This window comes from Enhydra lutris, unplaced genomic scaffold (assembly GCF_002288905.1).
Source record: "Enhydra lutris kenyoni isolate GAN:26980312 unplaced genomic scaffold, ASM228890v2 scaffoldscaffold14, whole genome shotgun sequence".
Taxonomy (NCBI): Eukaryota; Metazoa; Chordata; class Mammalia; order Carnivora; family Mustelidae; genus Enhydra; species Enhydra lutris.
In genome coordinates, this window is record NW_019154098.1 from 31,291,164 (window position 1) to 31,310,036 (window position 18,873).

Genomic DNA, 18,873 nt, shown 5'->3' on the forward strand with positions numbered 1-18,873 from the left:
TTTATAGATTTAGACAAAATTATTCTAAAATTTATTTGGAAAAGCAGAGGAGCTAGAATAGCATAACAACTTTTTAAAAGAAAAAGTAGAAAGAATCACTCTACCTGTGTTTAAGAATGTTGGTATACTGGGTCACCTGAGTAGCTCAGTTGGTTAAGCATCCCACTCTTTATTTTCAGCTCAGGTCACCTCAAGGTCATGAGATAGAGCCCCCTCCCCCACCTCGTTGGGGTCTGTGATGAGTGTGGAACCTGCTTATTAAGATTCTCCTTGTCCCTCTGCCACCCGCCCCCATCCCTGTCCCCTAGCTTACATGTGTACATTCTCTCTCTCAAAAAAAAAAAAAAAAAAAAAAAAAAAAAGAATGATGATATACTATAGAAACCAAGACTGTGTACTGGTACTGGTGAAGGGAGAGACATATAGAAAGAATAAATAACTTAGAAATAGACCCACACAAATACAGCCTGTTGATTTATTTACTATAAAGTTGCAAAAGCAATTCAATATAAGAATAATCTTTTTAATAAATAGTGCTGAGGCAATTGGATATCCATAAGCAAAAAAAAAACAACTTATACCTCATGTTATACAAAAAATAACTTAAAATGGTTGAGATTTAAAATTAAAATACAAATTAAAGGTAACATGGAGAAAATCTTTAGTACCTAGTGCTTTGTGAAGATTTCCTAAATAAGACACCAAAATCATGATTTATTGAAAAATAGGATAATTTAGACTTTATCAAAATTAGAAAGTCTTGTACTATGAAGACTTCATTAAGAAAGAAATTTAAAAAGACAAGTTACAGACCAGGAGAAATATTGGCCAACCATGTAACTGAGGGCTTATACCTAGAATATATTTTTTTTAAAAAACGCAGTAAGAGCAAACAAACAAAAAACTCTTAAAAGTCAATATTAAACATACACACACACACACACACACACACACACACACACACACACACACAAATAATCCAATCAGAAAACGGGCAAAGACATGAAGAGAAATTTCAGTGACAAAGGTATACTGTAGCACATGCAGAAGTGTTTAATATCACCAGTCACAAGGAGAGTGCAAGTTTAGATCATGATAAAATATTACTCCACATTTCTTAGAATAGCCAAAATATGAAATATTGATATTACCAAATAATCATCCAGCAAGGATTGGGGAAAGTGGATCTCTTATATATTGCTGGTAGAAATGTAAAATGGCATAGACACTCTTGAAAACAGTTCCGCAGTTTCTTTTTTGTTGGGGCAGACAGAGGGAGAGAGAGAAAGAATCTTAAGCAGGCTCCACACCCAGCACAGAGCCCAACACAGGGCTCCATCTATTGACCCTAAGATCATGACCCTGATATTGTGACCTGAGCCAAAATCAAGAGTCAGACATTTAACCGAGCCACGCAGGTGTCCAGTTTGGCAGTTTCTTAAAAATCAAATATACTTTTACCATACAATCCAGCATTTTTGCTCCTGGGCATTTATTGTAGTGATGTGGAAATTTATGTCTACACTAAAACCTGTACACAGTTTTTCTTAGCAACTCTCCATTGATAGTTTATGATTAAACAAACTGTGGTATATCCATACCATAGAATAGTACTCAGTAAGAACAAGAAATGAGTACACAACAGCTTGGATGGATCTCAAGGACATTATGATGAACGAAAAAAGAGCCAGCCTCAAGAGATAATATACTACATGATACCATTTATATACATCCTTGAAGTGAAAAAGTTTTGGAGATGGAAAAACATATCAGCTGCCATGGGTTAGAGATGGTGTTAAGCAGAAAGTGTATGACTGCGGAGGAACAGCATGAGGTAGACCTTTGTGGTGGTGGAATATTTCTGTATCTTGATTATGGTGGCTATATGATTTTATACATGTGATAAAATGATAAAGAGCTATATATGCACATTGTACTAAGGCCCAATTCCTGATTATAATATTTTACTAAAATTATAATTACTGGGAAGATGTCACCAATGGAGAAACAGTGAAAGGTATATGAGTCCTTCCTGTACCAACTTTGGAGGTTCCTATTTATCTATAATAGGATTTATATATAACACCTATATATAAATTTATATATAATATCTAAATTTATATATATCTATATTTATATATAAGATCTATATTATTTCTATATATTTATATATAATATAATATATAATATCTATAATATCAAAATAAAAGTTTTAAAAAATACATTTTGTTTCAATGCATCTCATGGTAATCCAATCAGAATACAGATTCCAAGTGTGCTTTTTGGAGATGTGGTGCCAATTATTGTTAAAATTATTTTTTATTGAGGTGATATCACATAACATTAAATTTAACCATTTTAAAGCATACAGTTTACTAGTACATTCACAGTGTTGTGCAACCATTACCACTAGTAGGTCCAAACCATTTCATCAGTTTGAAAGATCTCATGCTCATTAAGTAGTCACTCCCTACTCCTCTCTACATGCAGCCCCTAGAAAACCACTCATCTGATTAGTTGCTCTGGATTTACCTATTCTGGATATTTCATATAAATGGAATCACAATATATGACTTTTGTATCTGCCATCTTTCACTTAGAATGATGTTTTGGAGATTCATCCATGTGGTAGCATCTATCAGTACTTCATTCCCTTTTGTGGCTGAATAATATCATATTGTAAGGATGTACCACTGTTTGTTTATACATTCATCCATTTGTGGACATTTGGATTGTTTTCACCTTTTGGCTACTGTGAATAGTGTTGCTGTAAACGTGTAATGCCAATTTGATACAACAGTTACTCCTGAAGCTCATGGTTTCCTTGTGAAAGATGTAGAATCTGTATAGGTTATATAATCAGAGGATTCAACCAGTAATTCTAAACCCTCTGTATTTCACTTAGGACAATTTACTTCTCATTGCTGATTTCCCAGGCTTTTATTTATCTCAGGTGAAAAACCAGATATTGGGACAGTTAGAGATAAGAATATAGGTATGAACCGCTTATTTTGGGAGGGACAAATAAGAATGCTTTGTGAAAACAGAGACAAAATGTCATCATAGTAGCAATTGTAAATTATTAGATGAGGGTCAGCATTGTGCTCATGAGTGATAAAGACAGAAATATTTTATTCCTTAAAGGCTTTAAAAATAGAAATTTATGAGATAAATTACTTCAACAACAGCAAAACAATATGAACCATGGATATACTTAACCTCTTGGGTCTAGTTTATTTAATCTGCTGTCATTTTGTGTCCTTAAATGGTCCAGAAATTAAACATATAACACTTTATAGCACCGAGGTCATTGTTTTATAATCCTAGAATTAAAGACTCTCCAGAAATGTTTTTAGGTTTGTCTTAGTAAGTTTACTACTTATTTCTTTGTCTAGACCGAGTCTAGCTCTTTTCACAGCATTTCTTCTTGGTTAACTCTTTCAGTTAAGCCATTGTTTTTCAACCATGGCTATACATTAATACCACCTGTTACTTTTTTTTTTTTTTTTTTTTAGCAATCCTTGTCTATACTGCATCAGAGATAACTGAATTAGAATCTCTAGAGACAAGCCCAGCATCTTATTTATGTAAAATCCTCAAGTGATCCTAAGGTTCTGTTAGGATAAGGAATTAATGAATCAAACAAGTGGTTCTCAAAAGGATGAGCATCAGAATATTTGTGAGACTTGTAAAAAATAAGCTGACTCCAATACTCAGGTTTCTGATTCAGTAGTTCTGGGTGGGACCTGGAATTGTACTTTATGAACAATATCCCTGGTGATTCTGATGCTGCCAGCCTGGGATACAACTTTGAGGACAAGGGATTAGTCTTGTCTTTTTTACTCAGTGAAGATGAAAATACAACTGGCTAACCTCCTCCATATAAATACCTTGTAAATTCTTTGGTTTTGGTCTTTTTTTTTTTTTTTTTTTGGCCACTTATTTTAGACAATTTTTTAAAAAGATTATATTTATTCACTTGACAGAAAGATCATAAGCAGGCAGAGAGGCAGGCAGAGAGAGGGGGGAGCAGGCTCCCTGCTGAGCAGAGAGCCCGATGTGGGGCTTGATCACAGGACCCTGAGACCATGACCTGAGCCGAAGGCAGAGGCTTAACCCACTGAGCCACTCAGGCACCCCTATTTTAGACAATTTTGTTAGTGTGAGGATTGGGTCCTAAAATGAGATGGCCTGGTTAAAATGCCACTTCTGTGCAACCTGGGTCAAGTTTCTTATTTTCTAAAGCTTTAGTTTATTCATTTGTGAAATGGGTTTGATATGTTTGTTTAAATTTGATAATGTATATAAAATGATTGACATTCTGTTAAATATAATTATTAACTTCTATTGATGGCTTTCATTTTCAACTATTACAACTTTCCTTTGGTGGAATTGGCTATCAGGCTCTATGCTTCTTGTTGGTTTAATAAATAGGGAAAGGTATATGAAAAATTAGGTAGATAACTAGTTCTGGGAATCCAAAAGAGCAAGTCCTTTCAAGGGATTTACGGAGGGTTTTTATATATATTTCATTGTTAAAAGTTTTACCTCTGGAATCAGAAAGTCCTGGGATTGAGTTCTGATTGAAGTTTCTAAGTTTATTTCCTCTGTAAAATGATGGTAATAAAAGTTCCTGCATATTGAGTTATTGTGATTCTAACAGAACAGATAATGTAGGTACAATGATTAGCACAATCTTAGACATATTGTAGGTACTCAAATGTTAGCTATTATTAAACAGAGTAATTGATTCTTAACTGCTCCTTTAAATATTAACTCTCCTTTCCCACTTTTGAACTGATGTGTTTTTATGGCTCTTTGAGGGATGTCAGGAAGGAATGTAAATTCTTCAAAGGGGAATGTAACTCTTGAGGAGAAATTTGTTTACTGTTTCCCCAGCACTCATCCAAAAACAAGACGAAAAAGGAGTGAAGAGTTACTCTTCAGACACTAAATAACCTCACCATTTTTTCCCTTGCCAGACTCAAGAGAAGAGCTGTTGAAATTCCTAGTCAATCATTAGTCTCAATTTCAGGCCTTCAGTTGGGCATTTCTGTTAGAAGACAGCATTACAAGCAGGGCTGCTGCTGATCCTGCACTGTGACTTCCAGGTTGAGATGGAGGGAAGTTCTTCATGTGCTCTCTGGCAGCATGTGTATGGAAGACTCTGTTTCAAAAGCTTTTTTTCTCTTTCTGATTTGACTGCAGAATGGGAGCAATCCGGTGCAAACTCATCTTGAGGGACTGCAGCAGCTTATCACAGTCTTTTCCACAGATATGTTGACAGGAGGTATTGTTTTTCATTTATTTTGCAAAGAGAGAGCACCCTACTGTAGATAGCACTAAGTTATGTTTCCCAAAGTGTGGTACACATTCCACTGAGGACATGAAATACGTAATGGGTGGTTTGTGGCCAGATATTCTTTTTAGCATTCTGTGTTCATTGTAATATACATTAGGAAAAAGCGCCTGTGATTGCAATTGGTTTTCCTGATACTCTTACTTAAGGTAAATCCAAGATACAAAGAAAGTTTACATTTGAATTAAGGAAACTAGTAGGTAAACAACAGTACAAGGGGCATGTGTGCAGTTTTGATACATACACTGAGGGTGAACATAATACAAATTCGGGAAACATTTTACAAAATATACAGGCTATTTTATGCCTCTGGAATCAAACATGACCTATCTACATATATCACAAGAAAAAGGAATTTTAACTATAGAGAATGAAATGATTATGACAGTCTTTCCTGATTTTTTTCAGTCATTTAATTATGGTCTTCTAGCCTTTCTTTATTTGCCACAATTCTCCCTTTTAAAGATTTGTACTAACCACAAGAGGAGGATGAAGAAGAAGTTCAATGAAAGTACAAGTTCAAAGAAAAAAAAAAAGTTTTTCAGATTTAATGGGTACTTCATTTAAGGTTAACATTGAAAATACCAGTTTTTGCCCATCAACTTATGAACTAAGAGCCTGGTTAAACCATTATATTTTCACAAGTTTTTATACCACTGGAATTTATTTTCTAATTTAATTGCCAAATTCTTAATCTGACTAGAGCCTAAATGGAAGCAAAATTAGTATTGTAGAAAAACTAGATAAAATAAGATTCCCTTTGCTAATGTATAAGTCGTGTCAAGCTATATATTTCTTATAAGATTAATAGTAGAGTGTTTCAGTTCTTTTTCATTTTATCAGAGGCAAACACTTGCCACTTTATTTCCTCATCCTAGGAAACAGAATAAGGTGATATATGCCACAAGCCTAGTCATAAAAGAAGCTCTTGAAAATAAGGTTATCTAGTTGAATTGGCCAGAAATGAGTCTGATAACAAGTTATAGTGATGAAGCCATAAATGGCATCCACATTTCTCCCATGGTTCCTAGGGAATAAAATTCATATCACACTACTGAGTATGACTGGTTTATATATTTGTCTGCCCTACTAGATGTCTCTGTGGAATAGTATATTCTTACTAAATTACTTCCAACTTCTTTCATTCATTCAACAAATATTTACTGAACATGTTTTATGTGTCAGGCACTCACTATTCCAAGTGCTGAGGATGCAGTCATGAGGAAGGAAGCATTTGTCCCTGCCTTCAAGGAAACCAGAACTGTTTATGTGAACTAACATTGTGAATGTGGTCACTGTTCCATATTAGTCACTTAAAAGTGATTTTTAAGAGGTTCAGAAGTGATTTTAAATAATTGAGAGGATGAAATGATAGGGAATGGAGTTAGGTCAATATAGTCATAAAATTCAACAAAATAGGTTTAAAAGTAGGATCATTTTTGAGCACAAGGGAAGAGCTCAAATTTAGAAATAAGAACTAACATTTAAAGTACCTGATATGTTTTAGATATGGTGTTCAGTACCTTATATCCATTATTATATTTAATCTTCACAACCCCCTGTATACTGTATTATCATCCTTGGTATCATACACTGATACTGTATTATCATCCTCATTTTAGAGGTAAGGAAACTAATCTTAGAGGAATTAAATATCTTACTCAATGTAATTCAATTTTGTTTAATAGTATAAACAAGAAATAAGCAAAAACAAAGAGAAAGCAATTTGCCTCCCACCTTAACTACTACTGAGCAGTTCATCTAACCTCTGATAAGCAGAGGTTGTCACAACTCTCTAATCACAAAAATAATCACAGAAAGCCCTGTATCTTCTAGTCACTGCTCAGTGGAGGTCATTTATCAGCTTTGGCTACAAGAATTAGTCACCATCCATGTGCGATTGGGTACTTGAGTCATCACATATTGATTCTAGCCATTCCTTTCCAATCATGTTCTGAGTTTCTGAGAAGATATATAAAATACATGTTCTTCCTGAAGTTGTAAAAGCTGAGACAGAGAGAACTTTGCATTTTTCTCTCATGTAGGAATCAAGACTTCTATGGGGGAAAAGAGAAGAAAGAAGACAGTTAATAAATGCAAAGTGGTTTATATGCTTTTTCCCATAATAAAATCTCATCTCACTAGGTCTCCACTGGAAATCTTTCTCCATTCTGGTATGAGGGGAATGTTGGCATCTGTATTTTTACTTGTTACAGTTTCCAGCTGTTTGTTTTCTTTTATTACTTGGGTACTTGTAGAAGTTATCTCTGATGTAGAATTAACAAGTAACCTCACCCTGGAAGGTATTTCTATAATGTTTCTTGAATGGTTCTTCAGCCATCTCCCTGGGTGACTAGGACTATTGGGTACTATTCCACTGCAATTTTTGGGATTTGCTTTGTAGTATATGGGTCCTGATCTCCTATGCGACTCTCCAGAAAGTGAGGTCTTGGAACCTAGGCAAGAGAACCTACAAGGGAGGGGGATGCTTCTATGTCTTCAGATCTCATGATCGGGAATCAGAGTGAATGAGTCAGACAGACAGTCAGCTGGATCACAAATATTTATCAGTTGCTTCCTATGTGCCAGAAAAAGGGGGTAAAATGATCAAGAAGACAAATGCAGTCCCAGCTCTGGGGAGGCTCCAATCTAGTGTGAAAGACCAAATTGAAATAAATTATTTGTGTTCACGTTAACAGTCTAACTCAGATGTTAGCTCCATTTATGGAGCTCCATATATGATTCTTATCAATGATTCTTCTCATTCATACTAAAGAAGTCACTTGCCCAAAAGCATGTGTTTTGCTGAAAAAGAGGGATTTTATCTCACAGGAAACACCATTTCACTGCAGACCTCTGTACTTGCTATATCTTCCTGAGTTTCTCCCAGCCACACAGCCACAAATTTCCTTTCTCTTCTGACTCATCTCCAAACCTCTCTAGCTCATCTCTATTTCCAGATCTTCCCTTGAGTCTCTTCTCTACTTTTCTTATGTGGAACAAAGTAATTCTGTCTGAGCCCTTTCCAACTTATACATAGCTACCATTAAAAACTGTCTTAGATACCAAGACATCCACTGATTACCAGAAATTTCTCTCATCAGCAGGCAGGGGGCTATTTACTGAATAATTTTTATGTTCTTTACCTACATATATTTCTCAACCCACTGCAGTGTCTTCCTCACCCCACCCACTACAGTGTCTCTACCTCTTTGTAGTCTTTCCAGTTCATTTGAGAGTTACCAATGGATATTTCCCATGTGCTCACGAAGTGCCGTCAGTCACCAGGTGATATCCTTCATCTTCTTGTTTTTCTGTTTTAGCACCCTGTGGTATTTCCATCTGTTGTGGATACCTTTGATGCCTACATAGTTGAGTGAAGGGGTCTTGGCTCTGCCTCCAGGGATTACAGCCAAGTGCTTCCTTTTAGACGTAGCTGCCACTACCATAGCCCTCCTGATATTCTTGAACCCTGAAACTGCCAGAGCAGAGCCATCAAATATGATGCCTTTAGAATACAGAATGTGTTTCAAGAATATATCTAACATAATACATGCTGAATGACATTGTGTTCAGTATACAAGGTAGGAGAATGCTTTCTTGCCCCTTTTGCCATCATTGGGGTCTGTATGAATACTAGAGGAGTACTTGATGGTGTTTTTGAGAAATAAACTCTATTTTATATTATTTAATATTATTTTAGAGCAATATGTATAACAGGCAATAAGCCAAGGACTAAACATAGAAAATTCATCCGAAGTGTAACGTGAACAATCAGATTGGATGTTTGTTAGTGGATGGGAAAACCATACAGATGCATCTTTCCTTAACATTAGCTCTGTTTTAGAAGATCATAACGTGAATCCATGAAGGCCGTGGTTAAGAGGAGAAGAAGATCCATCTTAGTTATAGATGCCATGTTGTTCCTGTCCCCTCAATTTAAGAAATGCTTGCTTCCTATTTTCCCATACTGAGACATTGCTGGAGGCATTATAGCTTGGAGGGTTTTGAATGTGGGCCCCATATTTAGACGGATTGAGGATCAAATTCCTGCTCTGCTACGTAAGAGATCATAGATCTTGGGTAATTTACCTCTATGTGCTACAATTTTTCTTATCTGAAATAATAATACACAATTATGGGGGTGCTGTAAATGTTAAATGAGGAAATTAATTTGTTATGGGTTAGAAAATGTTATGCAGTATTATTGTAGCACGTTCTTATATCTAACCCATTCTTTAGAATAAATTTTGTTTCACCCCAATTTTAGGCAGACTCACCTGCCAAAATGCAACAGATGTGGCCGGTTATATAGTGGTCAGATACTAAGTAATTGAATTAGCTCATTCACTCATTCATTTGTTCTCTCATTCCTTCAACCAAAATGCATAGTAAGTGCTGGGAAATCAGTGATGAAAGAGCAGATTACTTTATGAGCTCACAGCTAGAGGGGGAGATAGACCAAAAAAGAAATAATTAGAAAAGCAGTGTGAGAAGTACCATTATGGAGATATGAAAAGAAGGTTATTGAAACACGTCAGAGAGAATCACTTATTGGGCCTGGAGAAATTAAGAAAGCTTCACAAAAGAAGTAACAAAGACTAGCTGTTAGGAGAGATTTAGGGCCATCAGGTTCCCATATAAATGGTGTTCCCTGTCTCACTGGAAATTTCTGGATGAGGCTAATGTTTACTAGGACTATTGTAGATAAGAGATCAGACACTTAAAGCATAAACCTCCCTATTTCAGAGCTCTAGTAATGGGGAAAAAAAAACAACACAAAGATACAGAGCTTTCAAGATCAAGCTGCCTCAGTCAGTATTCAACTGAATACAATTATTTAATTCTTTAGAATATTTTTTCCTGTTCTTGAGGTGTGACAGAGGAATTTTTTTTTTCTTTTTTAAATATAGCCTGTTTTTCAAATTCCTTCCTAAATTCTGAAGTCTCCTAAACTGCACCATTTCTGAATAGTCAGGAACAATGACCCACCATTAATGCCTTTGGTTAGGTTCAGGTCCTTGGAAGCTCACAATCTTTAGCATATCACGAGGAGCCTCAAATGCACCCAGTGTCTCCTCAACTGAAGTCCTAAAACATATGAGTTCATTGTACATGCCCCTCTGTTTTCCAGCTACTTAAAATTCATCTTAAGACATTTTTTTTCCAGAATGACATTAATACTTTCAGTGTCATGGTTTTTGTTTCTTTGTTTTTCTGGAAAAGAAATCAGTTTCTTTTACTGTCTCTCTGTCCTCTCTCCCTTTTTTTGTACTTGCATTTCAGCCGTCCTTTCTTGGTTATCTACTTTTCCCTCAGGAAATTGTGAATTCCTTCATTTCATTTGTTCAGATTGGAAAAGTTTATATGAACAAGCACATGTAGATTCACACACACACACACACACACACACACATCCCACCGAGGAACAGATTTTTAAATCTTGGCTGTTATAAAACACAGAAACACTTTAATAGAAACCTCACTACTCACTCTTGTGTCTTCTGCTGATTTTCAGCTATATTTAGTTTTTAACAAATCACTTACGGTGTTGGTTTTGGACTCTCTTCTTTCCAGGAATAATTTTCAAAGCAAGCATTGTTGGAAAATGTTCTTAGACAATCTGTGGCTTGCCATTTTACTTCATCCTTGTGGGCCCTTAAAAACTCTATTGCATGGGTTACCTGCCACTCTTTTTTGTTTCTTTCGTACAGAGGAAAGATTAAATCACTTTGGTGGTATGACCTCGCTTTTTAATCAGTTGTTTTACTTCTCAGTACCATCACTTGGTCTGCTTTACGACTGTGAATCAGTGCAGCTGGAGCCCTTTTGGAAGCCTTTTGCCTGGTTTGGAGCTTACAAGGACAGGCTTGGAATCAGTTGGCCAGAGTTTACACATTGGCACCATTCCTAGCTCGTATGTGGGTTGTGACCACTTCGGCATTCTGTGACTCAGTTTTCCTGTCAACAAAATGGGATTAAACATAATATCCATGTTTTGGGTTCATTAGGATAATTAAATGAGATCGTGTGCAAGGAGTATGTGCGTAGACCTGGAAAGTATTAAGCCCTTAATAAATGCCGTTGTTTTTATTGCACACGAGTGACAAGTCAGACAACAGAAGGAAGCTGCAGAGGCAGTTCAAGGACTTTATTGCTATGTTTGGTATTCTTTGTTTCCATTTCTCTAAGATCAGAAATTTGTTATTTGATATGGAAAAGACTGATTAATTTTGGAACAATTTTTTTTAAAAGATTTTATTTATTTATTTGACAGAGATCACAAGTAAGCAGAGAAGCAGGCAGAGAGAGGGGAGGAAGCAGGCTCCCTCTGAGCAGAGAGCCCGATGCGGGGCTCGATCCCAGGACTCTGGGATCATGACCTGAGCTGAAGGCAGAGGCTTTAACCCACTGAGCCACCCAGGCGCCCCTTGGAACAATTTTTTAATCTCTCAAGGAGATCATGGTTTTTTCTGGAATTTGTTTTGCCCTCTTCTCTAACGTTTCCCTACACACCAATCTCTAACCTTATTACCCTTTACCCATTGACCTGTACCCCGAGAACATTCAAGAGTCAACATCTGTGGCTTCTGTTTTTATATCGTGACTACAGTTGAGAAGCTCCATTCCTGAAAATCCCTCCCAGTTCTTGATGAAAGCCTCTGCTCATAATTCATGTTTTCTGCACGTACTTAGTAAAGAACTCAGTGCCATAACCTTAATTCTATAATTATCATCTATTCTTTGTGTTTTACTGATCCTTTTGTGTAAATGTTTACACTCTACATGTGGGAAATTACCTTTGGATAATTATTGTTTCTTACTTAATAGAAGCAGAGATTTAGCCCATACAGCTCTTTGCTGACCATTGACACACCTTATGTATATGTTTATTCTCAGAGTGTTTTCTGGTGCAGCCACAGGAGACATTATGGGGAACTTCCTTACCAGGGTTAAAGATAGCCATAGCAACACCAAAGAGGTCCTTGTGAAATCTAAGATTGGGATGTACCACAGGAATTAATAATTCTCTGGCCACTGTCTTAAATTGTAACCCTACTGTTTTTGTAAGGAAGTTGCTCAATTTATGTATATAGAGCACACAGAGCTATATTCTGATCAGGACACAGTTTCATTTAAAATCCTTATCTCAGGAAGTACTCAGCTTATTCTGCTCAATATGCACATGCTGTCTATATTCCTTTGAGTGACAAGTTATAATTTTTTTTTTTTTGCTAATTTGACCAATTTTCTCCAACTCCTTAAAGTCTAAGTGAATACAATGAGAGAATACCATCTCTAGAAATGGTTTTTAATATCTTTTTTTTCCAGAGTCAAGAATGATTTTTTAAAATTAATGTTTATACAGATTTATCCTTCACTAACAAAAATTATTTTACTGGACACCATGCCAATTTCTTCTTAGAGCTCTCCAATTAAATAGTAACTTAAAAACATACTGCTAGTTTGCTAGGTTTTAGTAGGTCAGCATGCACAGTGAAAGTGTATTAAGGTGGACTGCTCTATTTATTGATTTGCCCTGAATCTGCTGAAGGCTAGAGGCAATTGTCTGCAGAAGGGGCGGGAGAGCCATACATGATCGAGGTCATGCGCATCTAGCCAATTTGTAAGACGATCCGCTGCTCCAAGCCTTCAGCGATCCTTAGCATAGGGGCACACTCATGCATTCCTGTCAAGTCATCTTGTGAAAGGCTGCCTGCTTCCAGCTTGGCTTGGATGTGCAACCTTAATAAAACTCACTGAGGTCTGGGAGAAAATAGCAGATCTGCTGCAGATAGGGTAGGGGAAAGGGTCTAGAATATGTACACGCAGCTGATTCAGGCAAGCTCCACGCTGGACGGTTACACAGAGAGGAAACAATAAATCTCAGCTACTATGCAATAAATATCTCAAGTTTTAACTAAGGAAACTACCATTACAGTGAAATAAAAGAAATAACATTTTAGAGCAAAGCTAACAAATGGCTAGCTTTCTGTGATTCTTCTTCAAAAGCTTTCTTTGAGGGGGAAAAAGTCAAACAAACAAGCAGTTTTACCTAAAATAAAAACTAGTTTAAAGGTCAGAAGAAAGGAGCAGGTTTTGCGAGAGGCACGGAAAGAGAGTGCTGGCAGTACAATGACAGTTTTCCTTTCCTTTGCTTTCCTCGTTGCCATTCTGACTCACATAGGGTACAGCAACCAGCGCCGAGGTCCAGAAAACGGTGGGAGAAGATCTAACCGGATTCAGCATGGGCAGTGTGCCTACACTTTCATTCTTCCAGAACACGACGGGAACTGTCGTGAGAGTACGACAGACCAGTACAACACAAACGCTCTGCAGAGAGATGCTCCACACGTGGAACCGGATTTCTCTTCCCAGAAACTTCAACATCTGGAGCATGTGATGGAAAATTATACTCAGTGGCTACAAAAAGTAAGTGATTGCTTTCAGTTTCTAATTGCAGAGCCTTTTCCGTTCTTGCACCGCTGCTAACTTAGAGTTCCTTAGGGGGGCATTTGTGTGTTTACCTTTTGCTCCTGGGGGGCAGTGTTTGCAAATCCAAGCCTGTTCTCTCCCTGTGACTTCACGGGTGAGCCAACGCTTTCAGGCTTGTGCAAGCCTCTGAAGTTATGGTGGCAACCTATGATGTGCCTAGCAATGGCACATTTTTGGTTTCCTCTTACTTGAAATTGAGCTTGATTTTTCTGTCAAAGCCCAATGTTAAAAAAAAAAAAAAAAAGTACGTCTTGAGACCGTCAGTGAAAAAAGAAAATAATGACAATACTAGTTTAGAATCAGATAGATTTTACACTGGGAAATTTTCTGCAGCTAGGGTGAGAAATCATCACCAAATACCTTTTTTTTTCACCCTCTAGTAAAGTTAATATGAAATGGGAGTATATGTGAAGTATGATATGTGATTGGAGAAACTGTATATATATATAAAAGCAACTTAATTTTAGCACGTAGCAGAGTAGTAGAAGACAGATTTCTGTCATATACTTTTACCATCTTTGAGGGAAAAAATCAGGAAGGTAAATTTTAATGTGAACTCTTCAGGAAAAAGTTGTTTGCCGGGTGTGAAAGGGGAGATTGAGCTGGTGGTCACTGTTGCCAGATGTGCACCTGCAGATTTGAGCTGAGCACAACATGGGCTTTGCCATCTTCCTGAAATACCTCCTTTTTCAGGACATTGTAGTTACCAGCAGTGTCATGTGGGAGTCTAAGTATCCAGATGAATACTAATGTTGAGTATGCAGTTGATCCCCATTTGTAAAAATCAAAATGAACACTTTATTCAGTTTTTCTCAATAAAGCATTTAAAAGTTTCTGTTGAAAATATGTCTATTAAAATATGAACACACTTTGTGCAGTTCCTTCTCTCTTTGCTCTCTGTTTAATTGAGTAACAGGTAAACAGCAGATAACAAGTGTATTCAACTATGTCAGTGGAAAGGTGGCAATGTCACGTTTTTGAAAATTCTTTTCTCCCACGGATCTTTGCTTAAAATTCATTTGGTGCATATAGGTAGAAACATAGCCAGTCCAGTCTCCTTTAAGTAAGTCTGTTAACAGAGCAAACCCTTTGAGAAGATAAGGAGAGGACAAATGCTTTTATTTTTTCCCCTGTGTTGTCACACTTAACTTTGAGCATTGCCTGCTGAATCATGCCAAGTAGCAGTTATTCTACTTTTGTCCGCTAGGGACTGAACTAAGATCACTGATACTTTATTTGACAAATTAACTGAAACTCGGTAGAGTCAGTTTCTAAACCTGAAATTGTAGTTAATCTTTCTATTATAGACTCAGGTGAAAAAGATCAATAGGGACAGAAGAATAGGAAGCAAACATAATTCTGAAGTCTTTTGATAATTATAGTTTAAATTTCAGGCATAATTATAGCAGCAGTTTATAATAGGATATCTCTTTTCTTTGGCAATATTTATTTTCATAGTAAATAAATTAATTTGATCGAACAGTTTTTTACTATTGTCAATATACCATCCGTACAGCATTAATGAGAATTCAATCATTATAAATTAGTCTGGATTCTTTGAAGGGGCTGGGGAGAGAACTTTAGTCCTAAATTATCCTGAATGAACTAGTCTACCAAAAATGTAATATTTCGTTTACTTCAAACATATAGTCAAAATAGTGATTCAAGCATAGTAATGCATATTTTTTTGTTGCTATGCAATTATTCAGCAGCGATAGGGTAAATGTATGATTCTGTTGGGCTTATGTCATGCACATGTTCATATGTTAATTCATTGTATGACATAAATTTTATTTTTGTTTACATTGTTCTTGGTCAAATGATTATGGCATAGTTTTCAGATTATAGCCAAGCATAACTATGCAAATGTTCTTTGGTTACATTGACCCTTGCTAACGTGAATCTAGCTGATTATATGCTGAAAATGTCCCTGTTGGTATGAGTCAGAGCAGTTTGGCTTGACTATTGTCTGTTTAAATTTGCATATCTTTTGTTATTGTTAATGCGATTGGTAGGAGGATCAAGAAACCAAATAAATTCTTTCAGCAAAGAACTTGCTAAAAAGCTCTCTCAAGTTTCCCTTAATTAGAGGGTTTTTTTTTCTTACTTTAGGTTCTAAATTTCTTGTGATGTATTTATTTTGATAATTCAAATGGAAATCTTTTTACTGTAACTATTTGGTTTGCTTAGTCCTGCAAATTGTACTAATTTCTATTTTAATTCCAAATAGTTGTGTTAGGATAAAAAGCAATGCACTGCAGAAACTGAGGTTATCGGTATAATGCAGTTAATTCATCTATTCAGCAAAATAATTAATCAAAGCATGGTGATTATTATGCAGCTCATGGCATCACTCTCAGGAAAGTTTTTGGTGCAGCATGTGTGTTATCAATGCTAGATGCTGATAGATGATAGTTTATGTTAATCTGATACATTCCATGAAACTTGGTAAACTGGATTCTTTTACAAATATTTTTCATAAGATACAGACTTCACTAAAAGTCACTTTATGAGACTTACACTCTTGAATCTCATTTCTCAACTTTTCTGATCTTGCAACTAAACAAAATGAGAAGTAAAGTGTGTAAGGGGGCAAATGATGTGTTGGCCACTGTAAGTGTTGGGACTTATTACAGCACCTGTCTCTTGATATGATAGATTTCTTTCAAGGAGATCAACTTTGCATAGTAACCTGTCGATTAACACAAATTGTGAGTTAGGTTGATAGTATTATTCTCACTTATCAGATGGGGAAGAGGATTATAAATAATATGCTAAAAATCACCATTTTATTGGGTAGAACACCTGGGCTATCTGTCTACATTTGGCTCTCTTCAATCATACAGTTCTTTTCAGAATATTAGTTAAGTATACCCAATACCTCAGAGGGACCAGATATTAAGATAACAATAAGTACAAATGGCTTTTGTGTCTTTGCCACTTTCTTGTGATTCCTTTCTATCTTTCTATAGCAGAGAAATATCTAGTGGTTGATGTTACTTTAGATCCCATGCTTCTTGAATTATTTTCTTTCCCTTGTGTAGAAGAAATTCACAGATAAGTATATTTAAATACTCAGATTTAAGACATATAAATTCTAGAATTTGGGGCAATGCTTAGAAAGTCTTTTGCCTTTGGCAAATGATGTCTTTTTGTTATTGTTGAAAGTATAAATAAATTTAGTCAAAAACATGCCTTGTAACAGACAACAAAGGTCTATCTACTGTAAATATTTTACACTAACTAAAATTGATGAGTTGATGATTATTTGTAGAAAATGTGTTCTGAATTGTCATCCAGACTATTTTAAAGGATGAAAAATTTTTACTGAAATACTTGGGTAAATGTTTCTATTGACAGCATTTTTTTTTACTAACAACAACCTCTACTTATATTCTTTGTTTCAGAGAATTATGATGATCTTTATAAAACTCATGTATTACAGATATTAACCCATATAAATATCCACTAGAACGTGACCTCCATGAGACCAGTGACCTTTGTGTTTGTTTGCTGCCATATGCCCAGGGCCTTAAGCAGTGTATAGTCCATAGCAGACAGACAATAAATACCTGTTGAATGAACAAATAGATGCATTGTCTACATGTTACAGTCTCTAATTTACCATGTACTATTAACAGTTTGTTTTGGATATACAATTTACCTCCCTAAATAGATTATAAGTTATCATCTAGGCAAGTACTACATCCTGTAATTACTTTTGTCCTGATATTAATCAAAATGATGTTGCGTCTAGAGTAGGTGGTTGTTAGTTATCTAGATTGTACTTAGCCAGTGATCTAGGATCTCAAAAAGTTCTGTATTCACTCTATCTTGTCCACTTAATTATTCTTTAAGTGTCAGCTTTGTTGCCAGTTTCTCTAGGAAATATACATGTATTTCACTTCCCCTCCCAGGCTGAGCTCTCTGGTATTATCATAATAAGTTGCACGTATCATGTTCGTACTGCACTTCCATGTTATGTGGTTGTTGTCATTTTCGTTGTTTTGAATCCTGTTTTTCTACTTAGACTATGAGTCCCCTTGAGTGTAATGAATGTTTCTTTATCCATATATATCTGAAATGTTTATTGAGTGTTTGAACAATATCTCTGTTATCGTCATAATAAAAAAATAAAAGACATCAAGTGCTCAACTGTGTGGTGCTGGAATGAAATAATGAAAATTAAGAGACCTTGTAACTGCTTTTAGATGCTAAAATTTGCTTTAATCCTTCATGCTACGTTACTTGAGTGTCAGCTAGATGTGCCTTTGGGAGGAAAAATAATTTTGTGCTTCTAGACCAGTAGGTAACAAGTTACTGCACGCAATAATGACACATGTTTACATATAATATGTGCATATGTGGATCTAAGTAACTGGAAATAATTTCCCACCTGTGCATTGTTTTGGTGGCTGTGACCATGCAAAATAAAGCAGAGAGGATGTTCTATGTTTTATTTTTACATAATGGGGAGAAGAGGCTTCCTGAATGTGTGAAAAGAGCAGGCAATCGATAAGTATGTTTTTAAAAATTTGTCACTGAAGTTGAAGAAAATATGCATGTTTGATCCATACAATGCATGTTTGATCTATACATAGAGGTAGAAAAGAATGGCAGTTGCCAAGAAAGGTTAAAAGAGTAATTGCCTTTTAAATCCAGTTGTAGAAATGTCCCTACCAAGTTCATTTGAGATTAACCCTTGGTTTTCAAGCCAAATTGGAACTCTTTAGTTAATACCTCTTATTAACTTTTCAACGAATAGTTAGGTTTTATTTTTTGCTTGCTACATTTTAGAATCAAAAGATCCAAGAAGGCAGAGTAACCTTTCTGGGCCCTAGAAGGTGGGCAGTTGGAGCTATAACAGTCTTTTGGATTTCTCTGTAGGAAGGAGCAAGCCTCTCCCCAAACGATCTACAACTGGCAGATCTCAGGTTGTTAGGACCAGGGCAAGTAGGCCCTTTACATGGATGATTGCAGCCCTTCTTTACCCCTCACTGTGCCATTTCACATTAAGC

At 36.0% G+C, this 18,873-nt stretch overlaps 1 protein-coding gene across 2 annotated transcripts in view; it reads left to right on the plus strand.

Annotated features, from left to right (window-relative positions):
• The first annotated feature begins 13,103 nt into the window (after positions 1 to 13,103).
• The window catches only part of LOC111146656 (angiopoietin 1), a 240,369-nt gene continuing 234,599 nt past the window's right edge, over positions 13,104 to 18,873 (plus strand). The window contains exon 1 of one of the 2 annotated variants that reach the window (XM_022502300.1): positions 13,104 to 13,792. In XM_022502300.1, the coding sequence (XP_022358008.1) occupies positions 13,496 to 13,792 (297 nt within the window). In that variant the 5' untranslated portion in view covers positions 13,104 to 13,495. The remainder of the gene's footprint in view (positions 13,793 to 18,873) is intronic. The other variant, XM_022502301.1, reaches the window with a different exon arrangement.